Source organism: Vulpes lagopus, chromosome 5 (genome assembly GCF_018345385.1).
Source record: "Vulpes lagopus strain Blue_001 chromosome 5, ASM1834538v1, whole genome shotgun sequence".
NCBI lineage: Eukaryota > Metazoa > Chordata > Mammalia > Carnivora > Canidae > Vulpes > Vulpes lagopus.
In genome coordinates this window covers 6482538-6504570 of record NC_054828.1, presented here as the reverse complement: position 1 = coordinate 6504570, position 22033 = coordinate 6482538, and the positions used below count along the sequence as shown (strand labels likewise).

Sequence of the window (22033 nt, the reverse complement as noted above, 5' to 3'; positions counted from 1 at the left end):
GGACCCATTTCCCTGAAATAGAGATGAGCGGAGAGAAAAGGCATGTCCGAGGGGACTGGGTGCCGGGTTTCGTTAGGAACAGGAGCATCGCGGGGCGCCTCTCGCCAGAGGCACAGCGGCCACACACTGATGTCAATGCCACCCTGGTCACCACTGATTCTGGGTTGGCGGCGCCACCACACAGCCACGACCTAGGACCAACACGGTCACCAGTGGACCACACAGAACCACCAGCGCTCTGAGATCTGCAGGCCCCGAAGAGCCTGTGCCCGGGCTCTGGGCCTGAGGGGGCAGGAAAGAAGAGGGTGGCCCGGGTGGCCCAAGGGGACAGAGCAAACATGCCTGGGGAACCCAAGGGTGATGGGGCACACAAGAGCCTGGGGCCCAGGGTAGAGGGGTCTGTAGTGTCGCTGGCCCTGCCCGGGGGACAAGCAGGGTCTGGAGCCACTCGTGTGCTGAGTGGCTGCCTCGCAAGGCAGTGCCCCGTTGATGGCAGTCCTGTGTCCCCCAAGCACCCCTGCTCTGGGAGAGTGACCACAGGCCCCGGTGCTGTGCCAGGCCGGTGGTGGGTGCTTATGTGTGTTTTTCATCTGGACCTTTCAATACCCTGAAAGTGAAGGGCCCTCGAGAAACATCAGCGCTCCTGGGTTAACCACATCCCCAGGAAGTATTTCACTTCACCAGGAGGGCTTTCAATCTAGAACTGCTTCTCCCCCCCACCACAAAGAAATTGTAAAGGTCTACCATGATCTACTCAAGAGCGCCGATGTTCCACAGATGGGAAAGCTTCTAACACGCGGGACACAGAACAGTCTCTTAAACCACCCTTTGCTGTTTGCTGAAATGCACTCTAAACAGAAAGTAAATATTTAATAAGAGTTGTTCAATGCACTTACATTTAGGGCAGTTACGGAAGACAACTTTGATGATGGGCTTGATGGAAGACACAGAGTGAGGGTGACCAGGGTCTGAGCCTTGGGCTCGCATGAGGTGGGGGACGGGAGGCGGGGGAGGGGAGGGGTCACCCTTACCAGGACTCTGGGTTCCCATGGACGGGGTTTGTCTGGGACCTACGCGAGGCCCAAACAATTAAAGGACCTTTGTTCTCTGAAAGGGGACAGGAAAGTAAACATAGGCTGGCCACAATTTTCCTTCAACAATTGGAAAGGCTGCTTTCATTTGATCTCCCAATGTTTTTTTGTTTTTTTTTTTTTTTTGCTTTTTTGTTCTTTTTAAACAAACGATGTTTCAGAGTGAAACTTCCAACAACTTGAATTACAAAAACACACACAGCTGTGTGGGGGGGTGATGTTCAACACCTCAGGTTCTCTGGGCTGAGCTGACCCCTGCCAGGAGGTGAGCCGGCACTGGTCCAGGGGGGCGGAGGCGGGGCTGCGGAGATCTCCCCTCCCGAGGGCACAGGGCCAGCACCCCTCTGCCCAGGCAGGTGCAAGAAGAAGCTGCCCTGACCAGAGGCCAGGGCACTGACAGCCCTGAGGTGAGAACACAGGTCCAAGAGCCACCCCTGCCCCTACCCGGACCCAGTGTAGAAAAGAGCTCAGAAAGTGGCCAGAGGGAGAGCCACAGCCCCACTGTGTGAGGCAGGGGCGCGGCACTGAGCACCCCCACCTGTCTCTGGGGCCAGCAGGCCCCCACCCCGGGCTGAGCCACTCCTTCCCACAGCAGCAAGCAGCCTGGTGTGCTCCTTATGCCCTGAGGGCCATAGCGGATCTTCTAGCATCCTCACACCCGAGCACCGAAGGTCCTAGGCATTCAGGTCTGTTCTATGACCTTCTTTCTTGAGGCTGTTTCTCACTGGACTCAGAAAACTGCTATGTTTGGGGGCTGCCCGTGTTGGTCAGCTATGCCCATGCCCAGCTCCTCCAGGGCTGGGAACGACAGGGCGCAGGTGGTCCTGGGCCTGGAACACTTGGCTCTGGAGATCCCCTCCCCTTGGACTCTGCTGTTGAGTGGGTTCCTGAAGTGACCTCCGAGGAAACTGCTCCTTTACTGTTAGCTGTGACCGCAGAGCGACACACAGGCTTCCCTCAGCCCTGTAGCCTGGCTGAGGCCTGGGTGGGAGCCAACACGGCACAGGGACCCAGAGGTACAAGCGGAGAGTGGCACGGCTCTGGACGTCCATGGCGGGCCTGTGCTCTGAGCTGGAATCCCTGGGGCTCCCAGACTTTCTTCAATGGGATCTGGACCTTAAGAAGGCCGAGGGAGACAGGAAATCCCTCTCTACCTGCCTGTTTCCAAAGCCACATTCTGCCTTCCTTGGAAGACTGAGCCTGCTGGAGTGCCCCCCCACCCGCCCTCTCTGATCCTGCCTCCCCTGGGGCCTATGCCAGGCATGGGCATGGGCACTTTACACGCAGCACCTCACTGAAGCCTCAGTGCAACCTTGTGGGGGCCTTATTATCCACCCACTTCAGAGAGGAGAATCTGAGGTTAGGGTGACACAAAATGCCCAAGGCCTCAGGCAGGGAGTGCTCAGTGACGTTAGGAGCTCGGGGCTGTCCCCCTGCAAGGCTGTGATACCACACAAATCAGACACTACGTTCCCACTGGACGAGGAGGCAATGTTTTGGGAAGATGACCGGCCGGGCAACCTGGGGGATGCAGGTGAAATGTTGTGACCTGGTCTCCTCACAAACAAAACCTGGAATAATAGTAACTTCTGCTCTGACTCATGGAGGAGGTCAGAGAATCACATCATGGAAAAGTACACAGTTCTGTGCAGAGAAAGTGCATTTGAGCTGTAGACACTGCAGACACCAACCTTGTCAACTGCCCCCCACTGCACCCGTTACCTGCCGTCTGCTTCCTCTGCTCGTCAAACAGATCAGCTGAGCTGATGGAGGAACTCGCCGAAAGCCTCTCCAGCCGAGCCCTGGTTTCATACTAGAGAAGACAGGGAATAGAAACCCTTAGGCTCCAAATTCCTAGAGCAGCTGTGCACAAAGAATCAGCTGGGAGCTGTCATTTGACAGCTGCTGAGTGCGAGGGAAACCAGAGAGCGAGGATGACACATCAGCAGGGGTGGGCGCACCAATGGCCAGCAGAGGCCACCACAAGCCACCTCTAGGACCCACTAGGTGTTTTGTAACTAAACTTAGATGTTGTCAACTTTAAAACAAAGCAGATTTTTAGCGGGTGAAGGAAGAGAAGGTGGCTCTGGAAGGTGGCTCTAAGTGCTCTGGAAGTCCTGGTCAGAGCTCTCCAGCGACACAATAAACTCAGTCCCCTTTAGTGATGGGTCCTGTGCCATCCAAGAAGCCCCGCAGTGATGCGCACTCCCAGAGCTTTGTGCAAGCAAGCCAGGACCCCAACACTAGAACAAAACCTGAGACCTCCTCATTGCTATCTGATCCTTCTGCTTAGTGAGACTCCACTAAGAGGCAGCAACCTGAAAATACATATATCTCCCCTCCAAAAACATGTCTGCTTCATTGAACTTCATTAATGATAATTTAAAAATTAAACAAATTACATCTGTATTGAAAGTTGCCTCTCCCTCTGCCTCTCTTCTCTGTGTATCTCATGAATAAATAAATAAAATCTTAAAAAAAAAAGGGGGACGCCTGGGTGGCTCAGTGGTTAAGTGTCTACTTTCGACCCGGGGTGTGATCTTGGTGTCCCGGGATGGAGTCCCACATCGGGCTCCCTGTGAGGAGCCTGCTTCTCCGTCTGCCTTTGTCTCTGCCTCTCTCTCTGTGTCTCTCACTAATAAATAAATAAAATCTTAAAAAAAAAGAAAAAAGAAAATTTCCTGAAATTTATTCTAAAGACATGAAATGGAAAGAGGAATTAGAGAAATGTGAGACCTGGTTCCTACCTTCCAGCTGCTCCTCTGGCAGCTGGGGCTGTGAAAGAGGTCAGGAAGACTTGGGCTTGAGTCCTCTTGCTAACACCCCCAGGGCAGTGGCCTTCACAACCTGAGTCCATCTTGCTTTGTGCCTAGCACCTCCTCCCACAATCCCCATGTCCCTTGCTCTACGAGGCCCATATACAAACTCTCCGGACACTTACATCAGCTTGGGCTTGTCTTCCAAAGTACATATCTGATGAAATGGCTTTGACATTCCCAAACTTCTTCTGGGCCTCATCTGTATTTTCAACTGGCTCATAGTCTGGCTTACGGCGAGCAGATCTACAATTAAAATAGCCAAAATAGGGGTGACATCAGCAAGATGGTGGAATAGAAGTTTTCTACCACCATCCCTCTATAGAACACTGATTTTGACAATCATTCACAGACAAGAATGCCTTTACTGGGAGTGTAGGAGTGCAGCAGAGAGGTTCCAGCACATTGGATCGTTGGAGCTAACAATCCAAGACTGGGCACATTAGAGAGGATTATAGGAACAGTTTCACTTTGCCTGGGTCACCTCTCCCCCAAGGCGGCACAGCTCAGCACTATCAGAGATCCCCTTGGCCTCCAACATCTCCCACAGGGGAAGGTGAGAGGTTGGTGAGTAGGTGCCTGACTTCCCCAGCTGCATGGGACACTGCAGAGGATGCTCCTTCTTTCCCACCCCATCCAGAATACTGAGGTGATCTGCATGGCTTAGGGGTTGGAAGCATAGCAGCCAGGGCTCAGAACTCATCAAAGGCATGCAGGTGCTGCTGACCATTTTGTAGACGGCACGAGGAAGCCTGCTCACAAGCCGCTGGGTACACTTTGCCTGTGGAACCCTCAACTGGCCCATGGGTGCCTTCCAGTGTTCTGTGCAACTAACCCCTGCCCACTCTGCCCCCACCCCATTGCCGGCTCCTTGCACATGCCCCCACAGATGGTGAGTACAAGCTTTTGGGCACGTGCAGAAAGCTAGCCTGATTCTGTGGGATTGGGAAAAAGTATGCAAACTTGAGTATTTTCAAGGGTACCAAGGGAAAGCAAACAGGAGGCTTGGGCACCTGGCCTGGCCTTGTAGGATTGAGAGAAGGCATACCATCTCAAGAATTCACCCCTAAAAAGGAGTAAGTAGTGTTGAGTGGGCATACACATAGGAAAGGTCTGAGAAAGCTTCAGAATCCCTAGCAAGGATGCTGGTGAAGTCATTTCTCACCCTAAGCCAGTCAGGAGAGACAGGAAGAGGTGACTATTTCTTCAAATGCAAAGACAGAAACACAAGACCCTAAGGAGCATGAAAAATCAAGGAAACATGATGCCACAAAGGGAATGTCATAATTCTCCAAAAACTGACCCCAAGGAATTGCCTGACAAAGATCTCAAGATCAAGAAGCTCAGCAACCTATAAGAACACATACAACTCAATGAAATCAGGAAAACAATATACAAACAAAACTAGAAGCTCAACATGGAGACAGAAATCATAAAAAAGAATCAAACAGAGACTCTGAAGCTGATGACAGAGGATATCAGTGTTAGACCTAGTTGAACAGAAGAAAGAATCTGTGAACTCGAAGACAGGTCATTTAAAATTATCCAGTCACAGGAGAAAAAAGAAAAAAGAATGAGGGCAGCCCAGGTGGCTCAGAGGTTTAGCGCCACCTTCAGCCCAGGGCGTGATCCTGGAGACCTGGGATGGAGTCCCATGTCAGGCTCCCCGCATGGAACCTGCTTCTCCCTCTGCCTCTCTCTCTGTTTCTCGAATAAATAAATAAAATCTTTAAAAAAAAAAAAAAAAAAGAAAAAAGAATGAAAAAGAAGAAAACCTACATGAATTATGGGACACTATATGAAAAAAAATTTATGCATTATGGGAGAAGAGATAATACAATACAGGAGAATCTTCTCCATCAAGAGAAGGGGGGAGGGAAAGGGCAAAAACTTATTTAAAGAAATAATGGCTAAAAACTTCCCAAATCTGGAGATGTGGACACTTGGGTACATGAAGATCAAAAGCCCCCAAAAAGATTCAATGCAAAGAGATCTTCACCAAGACACATTATCATAAAACTGTCAAAAATCAAAAACAAGGGGTGCCTGGGTGGCTCAGTGGTTGAGCATCTGCCTTTGGCTCAGGGTGTAATCCCGGGGTCCTGGGATCAAGTCCTGCATTGGTCTCCTCGCTGGGAGCCTGCTTCTCCTCCTGTCTATGTCTCTGCCTCTCTTTCTGTATCTCTCATGAATAAATAAAATCTTTAAAATAAATCAAAGGCAAAAAGAGAGAAAGATCAATATCACATGATTCCCCTCACAAATGTAATCTAAAAACAAAAAGAATAAACAAACAAGAAGCAGGATCAAAACTAAAAGTGTGAAAAAGCAACGACAGTTTCTAGACATAAGGGGTAAGAGAGGATGGGTGAAGGGGAGAAGGAGATGCAGGCCTCCAATTACCAAATGAGTAAGTCATGGGAATAAAAAATAGAGCATAAGGAAGAAACAAAGAATTTTGAAAGCTGCAAAAGAAAAGAAACTCTTCATATGCAATGGAATCCCTGTGAGGCCATCAACAGATTTCTCAGCAGAAATCTTGCAGGCCAGGAGATAGTGGGATGATATATTCAAAGTGCTAAAACAAAAAACAAAAACAAAAGCCCTGCTGACCACCAGACTGGTGTCACAGAAATGCTAAAAAGGAGTTCTGCAAGCTGAAGTGATGAATGGTAATTAATAACATAAAAACATGAAAGGGTACCGGGGGTACAGTTGGTTGAATGGCCAACTCATGATTTTGGCTTAGGTCATGATCTGGGGGTCATGGGGTCAAGCCCCGTGTCAGGCTCCACACTTAGCAGGGTGTCTACTGGAGATTCTCTCCCTCTCCCTCACTTCTCCTCGCTCCCTGCTCATGTGCATGTTTGTTCTCTCTCTCTCCAATAAATAAATCTTAAAAAAAAAAAAAAGTATAAAACTCACTGGTAGCAGTAAGTACACAAATTCAGAATACTTGAATACTATAATGCTAGTATATAAATCACCTCTAGTGTAAAAGTTAAAAAACAAAAGTGGTAAAAATAACTATAACTACAATAATTTATTGGCAGATACATAATATAAAAAGATGGAAATTGTGACACCAGAAACATACAGTGTGTGTGCATGGGGGGGTAGAGTAAAATGGTAGACTTCTTGTATGCTACCTAAGTTAAAAAGTTATCAGCTTAAGACAAGACTGCTATAACTATAAGACGTTTTACGTAAGCCTCGTGGTAATCACAAAGCCAAAATCTACATTATATACAAAAAGATAAAGAGAAGGGAGTCAAAACATACCACTATGGAAAATCATCAATTCATAAAGAAAGACGGCAAGAGAAGAAAGGAACAAGAGAACTGCCAAAGAGCCAATGCACAACTAGTGAGGTGGCATTGTAAATCCTTACCTATCAATAGTTACCTTAAACATAAATGGATTAAATGAACCAATCAAAGACACTTAGGTGGCTAGATGGATTAAAATAACAAGGTCCAACTATACGCTGCCTATAAGAGACTCACTTCAGCTTTAAGAACACACATAGGCAGAAAGCAGAGACTGAAAGATACTCCATGCAAATGAAAACCAAGAGAGAGCAAGGATAGCCACATTTATATCAAACAAAGTAGACTTTAAGTCAAAAACTGTAACAGGGGGATGTAACAGTGGCTCAGTGGGTTAAGCGTCTGCCTTCGGCTCAGGTCATGGTATCAGTATCCTGAGCCCCACGTCGGGCTCTCTGCTCAGCGGGGAGCCTGTTTCTCCCTCTCAGTATCCTGTGCTCTCTCTCTCTCAAATAAATAAATAAAATCTTTAAAAAAAAGTCTAAAACAAGAATAAATGAATGAATGAGTGAATGAATGTATAAATAAATAAATAAAGGGACACCTGGGTGGCTCAAAGAGGCTGACTCTTAATAAATTAAATAAATAAACAAACAAACAAACAAATAAATAAATAACAAAATAATAATAATAAAAAAATAATAAATAAAAATTAAAAAAACAAGAGGCTGACTCTTGATACTGGCTCAGGTCATGATCTCAGGGTCATAAGCTCAAGCCCTGTGTTGGGCTTCCACGGTGGCATGGAGACTGCTTGGGACTCTCTTTCCCTCTCCCTCTTCCCCTCCCCACCTCATTAAAAATACATAAAATAAAATAAAAAATAAAAACTGTAACAAGTGACACAGGTCATTATATAACAAAAAAAGAGGTCAATTCATCAGAGGGCCATAACAATTGTAAATACATATGCACCCAACATTGGAGCACCTAAATATATGACACAGATATTAACAGGTCTGAAGGGAGAAAGAGATAGTACTGCAATCACAATAGAAGACTTCAGTACACCACTTTCAATAATGACAGATCACCCAAACTGAAAGTCAAGAAAACTTGGGACTTGAACAATATGTAAGACTGAAGGGACAGACACATTTAGAACATTCCATCCAATAGCAGCAGAACACACATTCTTAAGCACACACAGAACATTCCCTAGGACAAATCATGTTAGGTCACAGAACACATTTAAATCATATGTTAAGTCTTCACAAGTTAAGAAAACTGAAATCATATTAAGTGTCTTTTGCAACCATAATGGTTGAAAGTAGAAATCAATAACCAGAAAAAAACTGGAAAATTCACAAATATGTGGAAATTGAACAACACACTCTTGAACCACCAGTGGATCAAAGAAGAAATCAAAAGGGCAATAAGATGACTATCCTGAAACAAACGACAATGGAAACCCAACATACCAAAACTTAAGAAATACAGAAAAAACAGTTCTAAGAAGAAAGTGTGTGGCCAACAAGTATCTGAAAAGACGCCCCACATTACTCATCATCAGAGAAATACAAATCAAAACCACAATGAGACATCCCCTCACATCTGTTTGGGTGGCAATTACCAAAAGAGGTTAAGTATTGATGGGAACTGGAGAAAAGGGAAGCCCCATGCATTGTCGGTGGGAATGCAAATTAGCATGACCACAGAGAAAATAGCATGGAGGTGCCTCGAAACATTAAAAATTGAACTACCACTTGATCCAACAATCTCACTCCCGGTTATGCATCTGAAGCAGACAACATCAGTATCTTGAAGAGATCTCTGCACTCCCATGTTTGCTGTAGCATTATTCACAGTAGCCAAGGCATGGAAACAATCTAAATGTCTGTTTATGGATGAATGGATAAAGATATACAATGGAACATTATCCAGCCTTAAAAAAAAAAAAAACAAAAAAACGGAAATCCTGCCATTTGTGACAACATGGATGAACCTAAGGAACATTATGCTAAGTGAGATAAACCGGACAGGCAGTGGCTCACTCGGTTACACATCTGCCTTTGGCTCAGGTCATGATCCTGGAGTCCCAGGATTGAGCCCCGTGTCGGGCTCCCTGCTCAGCGGAGAGCCTGCTTCTCCCTCTCCCTCTGCTCCTCCCCTGGCTTCTGCACCCTCCCCCCCCCCCCCACTCTCTCTTGCTCACTCTCTGAAATAAATGAATAAAATGTTTTAAAAAACAACAGAGAAAGAAAAATACTGTACAATTTCATTTATATGTGAAACCTAAAATTTTTTTTAAAAAGTCAAACTCATAGAAACAGGGAGTAGAATATTGTTTCTCACAGGCTTGGAGGTAGAGGAAATGGGCAGATGTTAAAAGGACACAAACTTCCTTTTACAAGATGAATAAGTTCTAGGGATGGTGTACAGTACGGTGACCACAGTACATAAAGCACAGTATGCTGACTCTAGTAAATCATAGCTGTGGTGCATACTTGAAATTTGCTAAAAGTATGGATCTCAAGTGTTTTCAGCATACAAAATAAAAACAAACAAAAAAAAACCCAGCCCAAATAGGTTAAACTAATTTGAGGTGAGGCAAGTGCATTCCTCATTTATAATGTATACCAATACCATTTTACTTTTTAAAAAGCTGACAGTGGTAATTTTGTAAAAAGGATTTCAGGCCACTTTAAGAAGCCTGAAAATTCTATAAAAATATGAATAAACATCCAAACCACCCAACAATTGAAAGTATTGTCCTATTTCAATAGACCAGTCATTTCACTCTTCAGCACCACAGATCAATTCTGCTGAGTAGAACTGCTGTACTGCTCATAAAACCCGGCTCCACGTTGGGCAGGACACAAAATGAGAAGGATGGCTGTACACTCCTGTCACCTGGCACAGTCCCAGGCCAAACCTCCCATCCTAACGTATTTGTTGTGTCTCCCTCCACTGTCGACAGCTCCCTGGTTTATTTTATTTATTTTTTAAATGTTATAATTGACAAGTATTGTTATCATTATTTTTTTTAAAAGATTTTATTTATTCATGAGAGACACAGAGAGAGAGAAAGAGAGAGAGAGGCAGAGACACAGGCAGAGGGAGAAGCAGGCTCCATGCAGGGAGCCCGATGTGGGACTCGATCCGGGACTCCAGGATTATGCCCTGGGCCGAAGGCAGGCACCAAACCACTGAGCCACCCAGGGATCCCCAGCTCCCTGGTTTAGACAGGAGGTTATAAAGTCTTTCATTCATCATCACCAACAACGGGAGTTAGCCCTTCGACAGGTCGCAGACACACACTTCCACAATAAAGAGGAAGCAACACAACATCATGACGAGAGTCTCAAATGCACTACAAAAAGTCAAAGAAGTCTGAAAAGGCCCGTTACTGTAGGATCCCATTTATGTGACATTCTGGGAAAGGCAAGACTGAGAGGTCAGAAAACAGACCAGGAGGCGAAGAATATTCATGGGTCGCCTGGGTGGCTCAGTGGCTGAGCACCTCCCTTCGGCCCAGGGCATGATCCTGGGGTCCCAGGATCGAGTCCCACATTGGGCTCCCTGCATGGAGCCTGCTTCTCTCTCTGCCTGTGTCTCTGCCTCTCCCCGTGTGTGTCTCATGAATAAATAAATAAAATCTTCAAAAAAAAAAAAATAATATTCTTGAAATAGTAGAATAAAATTGTTTACTTTCTTAGAGAATTTCCCTAGAGATGCGTGGCCTCACTATTCACAGTCCCGCTGCTCTGTGTTCGTACCTGTCTGAATAGCCTGTGGTTTTCAGGATGGTGTCAGTATCTTTGATGGTCTCTTTTTTCCAGTAGGACTCTGAGCTGTCGTCCCAGCTGGAAAAAGAATTGCTCCTGAACTCCATCGGCTCGTCCAAATACCTGTATGAAAAAGAGTGACATAGTGACTCGGGAGGACATACTGATGTCAACCCACATGGGGTATATGGCCCTATATTCCCTGGGAACAGCCACGTAATTAGAGCTGACACAGGAGCAGGTGTGAGGTGGGTCACTGCCAAGGCCTTTAAATTGTCTGCGCTCCACTCACCCTGTCCCCTCTTCCCGTGCCCCATGGAAGACAAGGTGGTGTTTTCTAGATGCTACAGCCTCAGGCAGGAGAAGCCTCCCTCTGTCAGGAAAGTCAAGGTGCCACCCAAAGGCAGGTAATGGACAATCACCCGTACCCTCAGCTAAATGAGAAGTAAATCATTGTGTTAAGCCTTTAAGACGGGGGATACTTGTCTGTGCAGCATAACCTAGCCCATCGGGTAGCACATGACACCTTCAAATGTCTCTACCCACTCAAGGTCACACGTTTTGCTTTCTTTGCATCTAGTTCTGCCTAATTAGGTATTCGCAACAAAAACCCCATCCAAGGAGCTCCTTGCTGGCAATCCCTGCCACATTAGCTCCAGCGTAAGCCATCAATCCTAACAATAACTCCCAACTGCCACTCCATATAAATGATGCTCATTAGCGTCCTCCTAGAGTCAGATGCAAAGCCATTTGCAGATGCTCTCACACCCGGAGGTTGGCGTGAACTCAATCTGTAAGCATCTCTCAGGAGATGCTGGCCTTCTAGATCGGTTTACATGTTCATTGGCCAAGCATCACTGAATATCAACTGAGGACCTTGCTCAGAGAGCAAAACTCCATGGCAGCTTTCAAACTTTGACCAGGAGCAGCAGGGTCTGTCTGGAGCATGACAGAGACACAGGGTGAGGCGGATATGCCGGAGCCTTGATGAAAAGTGGCCATGCCTTCTCAGAATGCACCGTAGCTCAGGATGGAAAACAGCCCTGCCGGGTCCACACCCCTTTGAAAAGTGGAGTTCAATACGATCAGAAGAGGGAGATTCCAAGGCTTAGATCCTGAGAGAGGAAGGAGGATGGAAGAAGATGTAGGGGCTTTCAAAGATGTCACCCAGACTTCCTGCAGATTAAGAAGAGAAGCACCCGGGATATGGGATGGGCACCAAGCCCCAATGTCAGAAGAAGTTGTATGAGGATGGGAAGCCTGGGCAGCCCAAGAGGCCTGTTGTCAAAGATGAATACAAGGGGGCAGCAGGAGCCCTATAAGGACAAGTAGGCCAAGGGCCCAGGTGAGCTAAGATTTGAGGGGTGGAAATGTTAAAAACAAGCGTACTCTTTTTCTGGGTTAAAAGAAAAAAGCAAGGAAGGATAAACTTGTCGTTTGAAGCAGATGGTGTGATTTTACATGGATAATAGAAAGCAAAAATTCCCAATAGTGCCCTCTGCCTTCCCTGGTGAGGAGGTTGTTAAGAACAAACCCCATTACACTAGCCTTCTCTCCCCAGGAAGGAAGATGCAGGTTCAGAGTGGATCTGTCTGTCACCGAGCAACGGGCCAGGCTCTCTCTGTGCCTGATGGGTGGGTGGGCCCAGGAGGAATAGAGACAACAGGTCCCTGTCGAGAGGAAACCTGGACAAGACTTCCAGCGGTTCAGAGAAAGAGGGCTTGCAACATGCGCTCCCACATTGGCCTGGAAAGCCATCTTCAATTATTTGAGAGACTTACCTGTAAGGGCCTAAGTGAAAGAATTAAGACCAAGTCAATAGGAATTTAAAAAATACTTCGTGAGCATCTAGGAGGAGCTGGCACTCTGCTAGATGAGGACACAGGGCAAGGAGACCTATTCAGTCCTTGCCTTCACAAGGCCTGGCTGATCTGAGCTCAGAAACCCACGAGGTATCTAGGTAAAGACATCATTCCTCGCGGAGCTGCCCCTGGACCAAAGGGCTGCCTTCAGGAGGGAGGGAGTGAGGTGTGGGTGGGGACCGCACAGTCCCCCGGGGGAAGATGGGGGCAGGACAGGGCACGAAGTACTGGACAGGGAGAGGTTGAAACTTCCAGGCTCTTCACAACTCTGAGCTGCTAGGACATAGGACTTTGCAGATTTAGTGTCACTCCAAGGAAATAGTCTTCATTCATATAAGCCAAAGTGCTTCTCTTGGAATATAAGGGCGTCGAATTTTTTTTTTTTTTCAATGACTGGACTATTCGAAATTCAGAAGGAGAGAAAAAGCCATCCTGCTAGGATCCTACTGATTACCAGGAGCGCTGTGCAGTATGCTTTGTGCTGGGATGGGTGGGCGTGGGGGCGGGCTCTCTGCGCTCTGAGGGATGCGGGAGGCATGCAGCACTCCCCCCCACAGGGGCACAGCTGGCTGCCCCACCAGGCCTCCAAATCTTTACTGACGTTCTAATGTTCTGATTTCTAGATCCTGGTTCTCCAAGCTTTTCACTCATATTTTTGCTCTCCCACTCTGTCTTCATCCAACCCTGAAGATGTTCCTTACCATCCCTTGATAAAAGCACTCCAACAACACGCATCTGATTTATAGCTGTAGACAACTGTCTGTCCCGGTGAAGGCCGTGCTGGCTACATAAGGCTCAGCAAATTGTTCTAGTTTCATTAGTTTGTACTCAGTATATAATTACACTGTTTATATCCTGAATATAATGGAACTCAATTTTAAAAAGCCCAAAGACATGGTGGATCTTATTTTTAATAGAAACAGCTCTCTTTCATAATTCATAATGCTCAAGTTCTAATGGGCTAATGAATAATTTGGAAGCAGTGCAAGCTCTTCATGGAGCTAATATGCTGGCTCTCCCAGAGTGTTTTGTGTTTACTTTTCCTCAGTTGCCAGAGTACTAACAGCGTCCTTGCCCTACTAGCAGTGATTATATCCAAGCAGGCCTAGAAAAGGCACTCATGCCCCCGGTACACAACCTGCAAGTGATGAGGACACCCCAAGGTCTCTCTGGCAGGAGTCCACTAAGTGCAGTCTATGTAAAAACACCTGCTCCCAGGTTTCAAACCAGAAATAACTGTTTCATAGCAATAAAGGCCTTATGACTCTTCTGACTGAGCTTCTGGAGAAAGAAAAAGCCACAGGATTTCTGAGGTTACTGACAAGGCAGATAAAGCACCCCTGGGAGCCGATCAGGAACCCAGGGCCAGTGACATTTCCCAGAAGTTTCTCAAGGCCCATTCCATGGATAACTTCACTTGCAGCCATTTCTTCGCAACTTGGCTGCCAAGCAGCAGGGCTGATTGAACTTGAGATTTCTTTTCTTTACTTTTCTATGCTTTCACGTGCAGAAGGTGCTAATGAGCAGTGAAATAATCAAAAAGGTGTTGTGGAGAAGCCAAATGGGTCAGTGTAGAACCTGGGCCAGTGTAGAACTCGAGTCACTTAGAGTCTCCTCTGACCAAGACCCATTTGTTCCTTAAAGAGCAAATCTGAAATGATCTGATGTGCATGCAGCTCTCAAATCAAGTTAGAAATTTAATCTTAGGGGCGCCTGGGTGGCTCAGTTGGTTAAGCATTTGCCTTTGGCTCAGGCCATGATCCCAGGAGGGATCGAGCTCCCCCAACCCCCATCCCATAGGCTCTCCCTGCTCAGCAGAGAATCTGCTTCTCCCTCTCCCTTGGCCCCTCCCTCTGCTTGTGCTCTTTCTTTCTCTTTCAAATTAAAAAAAAAAAAAAAAAAAAAAACTTAAAAAAAAAAGAAATTTAATTTTATCCTGTAAAAAGTATATTTAAATACTTTTAAAAGGCATGATTTGGGAGTTACCTGTAAAGAAATCCAAACCTGTGTGTTACACAGTTTACTCAGAGCACTGACAGGGAACACCATTAAACCTCGAACTTTCTTTGGTAAAATATTTGGACTTGAAATAATGGGAAGCCATGGGAGAAGAATTTTTTAAGGATAGTACTAACCTATGAACTTTGACGAGTATATCTCACAATTGGCTTTCAGTTAATAGTCAACATGCATTTGTATCCTGTATATATAAAGTATATACCCACTGTATCTAAGAAAACGCATCAGGCCTATGTAACTGCAAGATGACAGTAATGTCCTTCCAGATGGGAGCCACAGAGCCCACTACTGACGAGCAGCACACATTCAATTGTCCTAAACTCCAAACTTGAAGGTGGCCCTCAGTGTGGTTAAGTATCTAAGGATAGTAATTAAACATTCAGACTGCATCACATGTCTCTTGAACTGAATTTCTACATAATAATAGCAGCTAAACAACACAAACAATAGTCAAGCACTGTTCCAGACGCTCCATTTGCATTAACTCATGTAGCCCTCCCCTACCTACACTGTGAGGTAGACTACCTACACTGCAAGTATCCCTAACTTGCAGATGAGGAGGCTGCAGCACAGAGAGGCTGAGTAACTTGGCGGAGGTCTCACAGTCATTAAGTCATTATGTGGCCCAGTCAGGATTCGAATCCAGGCCGTCTGAGCCCAGGCCTACACTCTTGCCCCCGACCCCCATGTGATGCCTTTTTAGCAATACTCTCCCTGTACCAGTCAGGTTTTCAGAGGAACCTCCCAAAGTGAGTCAGTTCAAGTTCAAACTTGTTCTGCCCCTTGGGCCCCGGAGCCTGAACCGTGGCACTCACCACGGTCGGCTTCACACCGGAGTCAGGCAACTTGTCCTCATCTGATGGTGAACGCTGATGGACCAGAAGCTAGTGTACCCTGGGAGACTTTGGAGCGTGAGCGCATGAGTGTTTTCCATGAATCGATACGCACACACAGCAGTGTTTACTCAATACTCCACCCTGCCAGCTGGAAGCTCCAGGAGTGGGTATCCTGACACAAAAGGATCTGGACCTCTGGGGTCTTGTTTAGTTCTCCAATTTCACACTTAGATAAACCCAAGTTCCCACCTATAATTTTAACGCTTGGTTGCTGATTTTTATTACCAAACATCTTAATATTAGCAAGCATGGTCCACTTATGAATGTTTCCCCAATTTTTTCCCAAAGGACACCCCTGACTCCAGCTAAAGCTTTTAAAAGCAAAGAAATTAATAGATTTGTATTTGCTCCCTAATGCCAATAAGAGAGTCACTGCTTTGGAAAACAACAACCCTTTAAAGCCAATTTTTAGTGGATTACCTCGAGCTGGAAGTAAAATAGGAGTCATCACTGTCATCACTGTACTTCTTTCTGGGCTTTGCTACGATGGGTGTTTCCTGTTCGATGGTCTGCATATCTGAAGTCACGGAATGTGAAATACCACTTGAGGAAACAGAATAAAACGGGAAAAAATTACATTAGTTCATGAGGACACTTGTGTTCACTGAGGTACATTTTATTATTTTTTTTAAGATTTTTTATTTATTCATGAGATACAGAGAGAGAGAGAGAGAGAGAGAGAGAGAGGCAGAGACACAGACAGAAGGAAAAGCAGGCTCCATGCAGGGAGCCTGATGTGGGACTCGATCCCGGGTCCCAGGATCACACCCCGGGCTGCAGGCGGCGTAAACCGCTGAGCCACTGGGGCTGCCCTAATCTCTACTTTCAAGAACAACAAAAATGTATTAGTGGGGTTAAAAACACAAGCAATAAAAATGGCATATATATTTTTTGGCGTAAGCACTGAAAATCCTTAGTGAGGACTGGAACAACGCGAATTAAATAAAATACAGTCACACCTATCAGTTCTGTCTGTGGCGTCCACTTAGCAACTGGTCAGGCCTATTTTCTTTTTCCTGAGACTCGAATTTGGAATTTTTCATGCTATGTTGGCTACCAGAGTAAAGGAAAAAATTGAAGAAAGGAAGGAATCAAGAAAAAGTATGTCTCACACTGACGTTAATAAGGAAAAGCCAAAAAAAAAAAAAAAATAAGGAAAAGCCATTCACAATCAGCAACCCGGTTTATTTTTTTAAAAGATTTTATTTATTTATTCAGGAGAGACACACAGAGAGAGGCAGAGGCACAGGCAGAGGGAGAAGTAGGCTTCCCGCAGGGAGCCTGATGCAGGACTCGATCCCGGGACTTCAGGATAATGCCCTGAGCCAAAAGTAGACACTCAACCACTTAGCCACCCTGGTATCCCAGCAACCTGGTTTAAATCCTGGAAGCCACATACCTTCTGCAATTTCCAAATCCCATGCCGAGTCTCTCCGACTCTATCTTTTTTTTGCCACTCATGTTCACCTTCTCGTCCTTTTTCATTTGAATTTCAAGATCCTTATAGGCTAATCGCAGTGATGAAACGCTGCCAGAAAAACCAAATGCTCCTTACATTAGATTTAATTCTGTGTTTTCAAGTTAAAAAGCTAAGCAAAATTTAAAAAGTCACTTATAATTTGAGCTTCATGCTTCTTTCCATAACTAATAATTAGGAAGGCAAATTGGCCTTTTTTTCTCCTAAAGGTCTTTTTCGAGTAGATGCTTGAGAAAATTTGAATGTGTTTATAACCACTTTTTGATTGCTGTTGATCCCACCTTACAGTTCTAGTTCATATCAGCTATCATCGAATAATAATAGTAAAAATCAGAATTCCTTACTTGGATTAATATTCTATTTATACTTCCACATTACATAGCAAAAGTATAAGGTTAGTCTCATTGGTTTGCTTGGTTTAAGTACACACATACACACACACACACACACATATTTTTGACTTTACAAATAGATAAAATAAGGAGTTACTTAATTGCAAAAAGATTCTTCAGAGGATCTCTATATAATCAGGCTTTTAAGAGCACTTAAAACAGAGTACTCATTCCTCAGCTACCAGTTCCTTCTCTGCTATCAGACACTAATGATGTGTTTATTAAGCACCTGTTATGAATGATGCACCAAAGGAGTAAAGAGAGGTACACAACACTGTCCCTGACTCTCAGATTTTTTTTTCAGATTTCTAACCATGTTATAAATACTCAATTTTTCATAAAGGAAATTATGCCTCTATCAGCAAAAACAAGAGTATCTTACATTAGTAAGACAGCAACAAAATTTCGGGCCGCTGACAAGTGCTACACCTATCTTATCAGGAACTCTAAGCCATTACCCATTTATAAAACTGTGTAAAATGTCATGAATTCCTCATAAGGCACTATGTAAATTCCACAATAAGATAAATACATTTCTCTGTATTAACAACGGAATGACAACGGAATTTCTTTTTTTTTTTAATTTTTATTTATTTATGATAGTCACACACACAGAGAGAGAGAGAGAGAGAGAGAGGCAGAGACATAGGCAGAGGGAGAAGCAGGCTCCATGCACCGGGAGCCCGACGTGGGATTCGATCCCAGGTCTCCAGGATCGCGCCCTGGGCCAAAGGCAGGCGCCAAACCGCTGTGCGACCCAGGGATCCCCGACAACGGAATTTATTACTAGAAAAAGAAGTCAATAGAAAATAGAAAAAAAATGAAGGAAAAAAAAAGGCTTCTGCTGTTTCCTTCCTTAGTAAGTCAAGCAGGATTTGTTTTGTTTTAATCTGGCAGTTTGCATTCTTTACTATTATTCCTACAGAACAGGTTCCAGCAATATATTCAGTTTTATCACTTAGAAAGTAATACCTTTGAGTATGTTTTTTGGAGGAAGACAACAGATCTGTTGAAAATCATGGATAAAACTGTAGCAACGGATTCTTCTGGAGAAGATGAATGGATGGAAGAAAAAAGTTCTAGTAGGAAGAGAGGTGATGGGAGAGCCTTCCTTCTCGGGACCTGACACGGGACTGGGTCTCCTGTGCATTATAAGCACGCACGTTACTGCCCGGGCTTCCCATAACATGTGACATGGGGCTGCCAGCACTGATGGAATTGAAGTGCTCGTGCCGGCTGCAGGGAGGGCTTGCACAGCGCCCAGGAGCAGCCAGGGAAGCAGCTCTGCCATGGCACGGCCTCTTCGACTCTCCTGCCCCAACTGTGCAGACTCCTCTGACGGTGGGCCTGGGACTCCTGGCAGTCTACTGAACTGAAATAGCTTTATTTACAGCCATTAAAAAATTCACTTGCATCTCCCTGTCTCTCATGAATAAATAAATAAAATCTTTAAAAAAATAAAAATAAATAAAAAAATTCACTTGCGGAAGAATACACTTTGTCGCATCTTAAAGATAAAACATATACACTTTCTCGGGCTGGCGCAGGCCCGTTGGGTGGAACTGGGCTGCCAGCAGTCGGAGCGGGAGGGTGGTATTTCGGGCACAGGCCAAAAAAGCTGTCAAAGCGGATTCCCAAATCAGATTCGTAAACATCGCTTGGCCCGCATCTTTGCGTGTATGCTGTACTCAGCTGTCCTAATGAAAGCTACCAGCTAAGGCTGGTGTGGCTTCTAAGGTTCATGTGCTAATCTCCATCCAGCTGACCTGCAGGGAGGGAGCTGGAGCTTCCTGTATTCCCTGTCTTCTGATGTGACCAGATGCTGGATTTTAGACGTTCCAGGAAAACCACGCACCCGCAATCTGTCCACGGCCCCTAAAGCTTCAGATTTGACCTTCCCCTTTCCCAGGGTCAAGAACCTTGATTGGAGAAATCGAAGTGAGGTCTGTGAGGAATGTAAAATGTACAGTGGGAAGTACATTTTACAGAAAGCATTTCAAACCCTACTTAGCCTACCTACAGTTCAGTGCTGCCCCCTGTGCTCTTCGAGGTAAATGACAAGGAGAAATAGCTTCTCTGGGCTTAACAACTAGAAAGCCCCTTAGCAAACTGTTAGTATGAATGGCAAGAAATCACACTGAGCACTTACTTGGCACCAGGGACTGTCTGAAGCACTTTGATGGGCACTAACTAAGGTAATCCTCAAAGCATTAAACTTCATAAAATGAGCATTATTATTTTCTTCAGTCTACAGTAACTCAAGCCCAAACTGGTAAGATACACATGAAAAGGAGAGACCAGTTAAGTAAAATCAGCAGTAAAATAACAGTTAAGTAAAATCAACAGGCGTAAGAACTAGGAACCCAAGCTGCCTTTCCCCTCTGTGTCGTGGTCACCCTGCTTCCTTCTCTCCCTATGATCTCCCATACCCAGCTCATGCATTCTCCAGGCGGCCACACCACTCTTTTGTTTCCAACACAAATAAAGCCTCTCAAGAGCCTTAAGTGTATACTTATAACCATTCTCTTCCTGGCCTCCTGGCTTCCAGTTTTTGCCCCATTCTGTTGGTCCTAGTCTCACCACCACACTCACTTTCCAAAACACCCCCCCTTCATTCTAGCTGTGGCGGCTCCTCCGCTCAGATGAAATGTAAAACGACTGGCCTGACTTCAAAGTACGCTACATTAGCATTCCAATGTCTCCAATCCGGGCAGTCCCTCTCCCCAGCACCAACACAAAAATAAATAAATAAAAATAAAAATAATAATTACATGGCATTTGGAAAGCGAACCTCAGAGTCATTTGGCTAATAGTTTTATTCACTAAAAACATTCCTGTAACTAAATTAAACTTACATGGATTCTTCCTTAGGTGCTGCCCTGGCCAGACGGTCTTCCTGTTCCTTCATTTTATCTACAGCTTGCGCTTGTTTTTCAATTTCATTAAAGCACGTATTCGTCACTTTCTGGGCTCCCAAACTTCCTTTTTTGGCCCCAAGCTAGAAGGTATATAAAATTAGATTCTACCCAAATTGTTTGAAAGCTTTTGCAGCAACAGCTAACATATACTGAGGTTTATTACCTGCCAGGCCCTGTGAGCTGCACTTTACATTTGTTCTCTCACTTAGTCCTCACGACCCCGTCAAGTTGGCATTTTTCTTATCCCCAGTTCACAGATGAGCAACTCAAGCCCAGGTAAGTTAAGTGACTTGATCAAGATCCCATAGCCACTAGGTGACAAAGTCGGAATTCAGACCCTGGCGCCTGCCTCCAGAGCAGGGGCTCTACAGGGAATTGTGACATCCGAAAGCTCAGCGGATGAAAATCCTCCAAGCCTTGAGTGATGGCATTGCTTACAGAAATGCAAACACAACAGAACTCCCAAGGAGCCTCCATTGATTCCTTTTTTTAGAATTTTGTCATCAACAGAAAAATGTCACCAAACCTTCATTCTAGAAAATCCTCACTACGTATAACATTCACCTCATTGCACAAAGCATAGGTTCTCTATCAAAGCCACATGTATTACACACAATATGGCTCAAAATAAATAAGAGGGAAATGACAAATGTGGCTTTCTCCAGAGCGTGGGCTATTTTTAGAGCTGAGCTACTAGGTAATTACACACAATACTCACTCCTCTTTTTGCTTGATTTGGTTTCTTTTTTATGATAGAGGACACCTCTGCCAAAAAATAAAAAGTAGAAAGTCAGACCAATAGAAATACATAATTTTTTTATTTTTAGTGTATCTTTATTTTTTTTTATTTTATTTATTTATTTATTTTTTTATTTATGATAGTCACAGAGAGAGAGAGAGAGGCAGAGACACAGGCGGAGGGAGAAGCAGGCTCCATGCACCGGGAGCCCGATGTGGGATTCGATCCCGGGTCTCCAGGATGGCACCCTGGGCCAAAGGCAGGCGCCAAACCGCTGCGCCACCCAGGGATCCCTATTTTTAGTGTATCTTTAAAAAAAATCTTAAGATATCACATATCATTATTTAAGAGACTATAACATTTTCCACCTTGGTTTGTCACCAGGAAGACTCAAGCATATGAGTGTATTTTAAATTAAGAGCTTGGTTAAATGGAGTTTCTTGGTATTTCCAAGTAGTAACCAAATTCAGAATAATGTTTTCTGCACACCACACTGAAGAGGAAAAAAGAGACTGGCCTGGCCCCATACACTACTTTCTTCAGGAGCATTTCTTATGTGTATTAAACAAACACTCCTATTAAGATCTGCTCTCAAAAACTTTTAGAATTATTTAAAATAATAAGCTAACCAGGCATTATGTATACAACTAAAGCAGTAACGTGCTTTTTCACCTTGACTTATATACAAATTTTATCATATTAGTCAATAAGAATTATAAAGCATTCCATTATTTTCGTAGTAGTAGTACTTTCTAAATTGCACAA

The 22033-nt window shown here is 44.9% G+C and overlaps 1 protein-coding gene across 2 annotated transcripts in view; it reads right to left on the bottom strand.

Moving 5' to 3' along the window:
- ARFGAP3 (ADP ribosylation factor GTPase activating protein 3) overlaps positions 1–22033 on the bottom strand; it is a 51527-nt gene that overhangs the window by 5786 nt on the left and 23708 nt on the right. For both annotated transcript variants that reach the window (XM_041756613.1, XM_041756612.1), the window contains exons 8-14: positions 21248–21294; positions 20467–20609; positions 17142–17270; positions 16163–16285; positions 10957–11088; positions 4033–4153; positions 2814–2904 (exon numbers count right to left, since the gene is read on the bottom strand). In XM_041756613.1, the coding sequence (XP_041612547.1) occupies positions 2814–2904; positions 4033–4153; positions 10957–11088; positions 16163–16285; positions 17142–17270; positions 20467–20609; positions 21248–21294 (786 nt within the window). The remainder of the gene's footprint in view (positions 1–2813; positions 2905–4032; positions 4154–10956; positions 11089–16162; positions 16286–17141; positions 17271–20466; positions 20610–21247; positions 21295–22033) is intronic.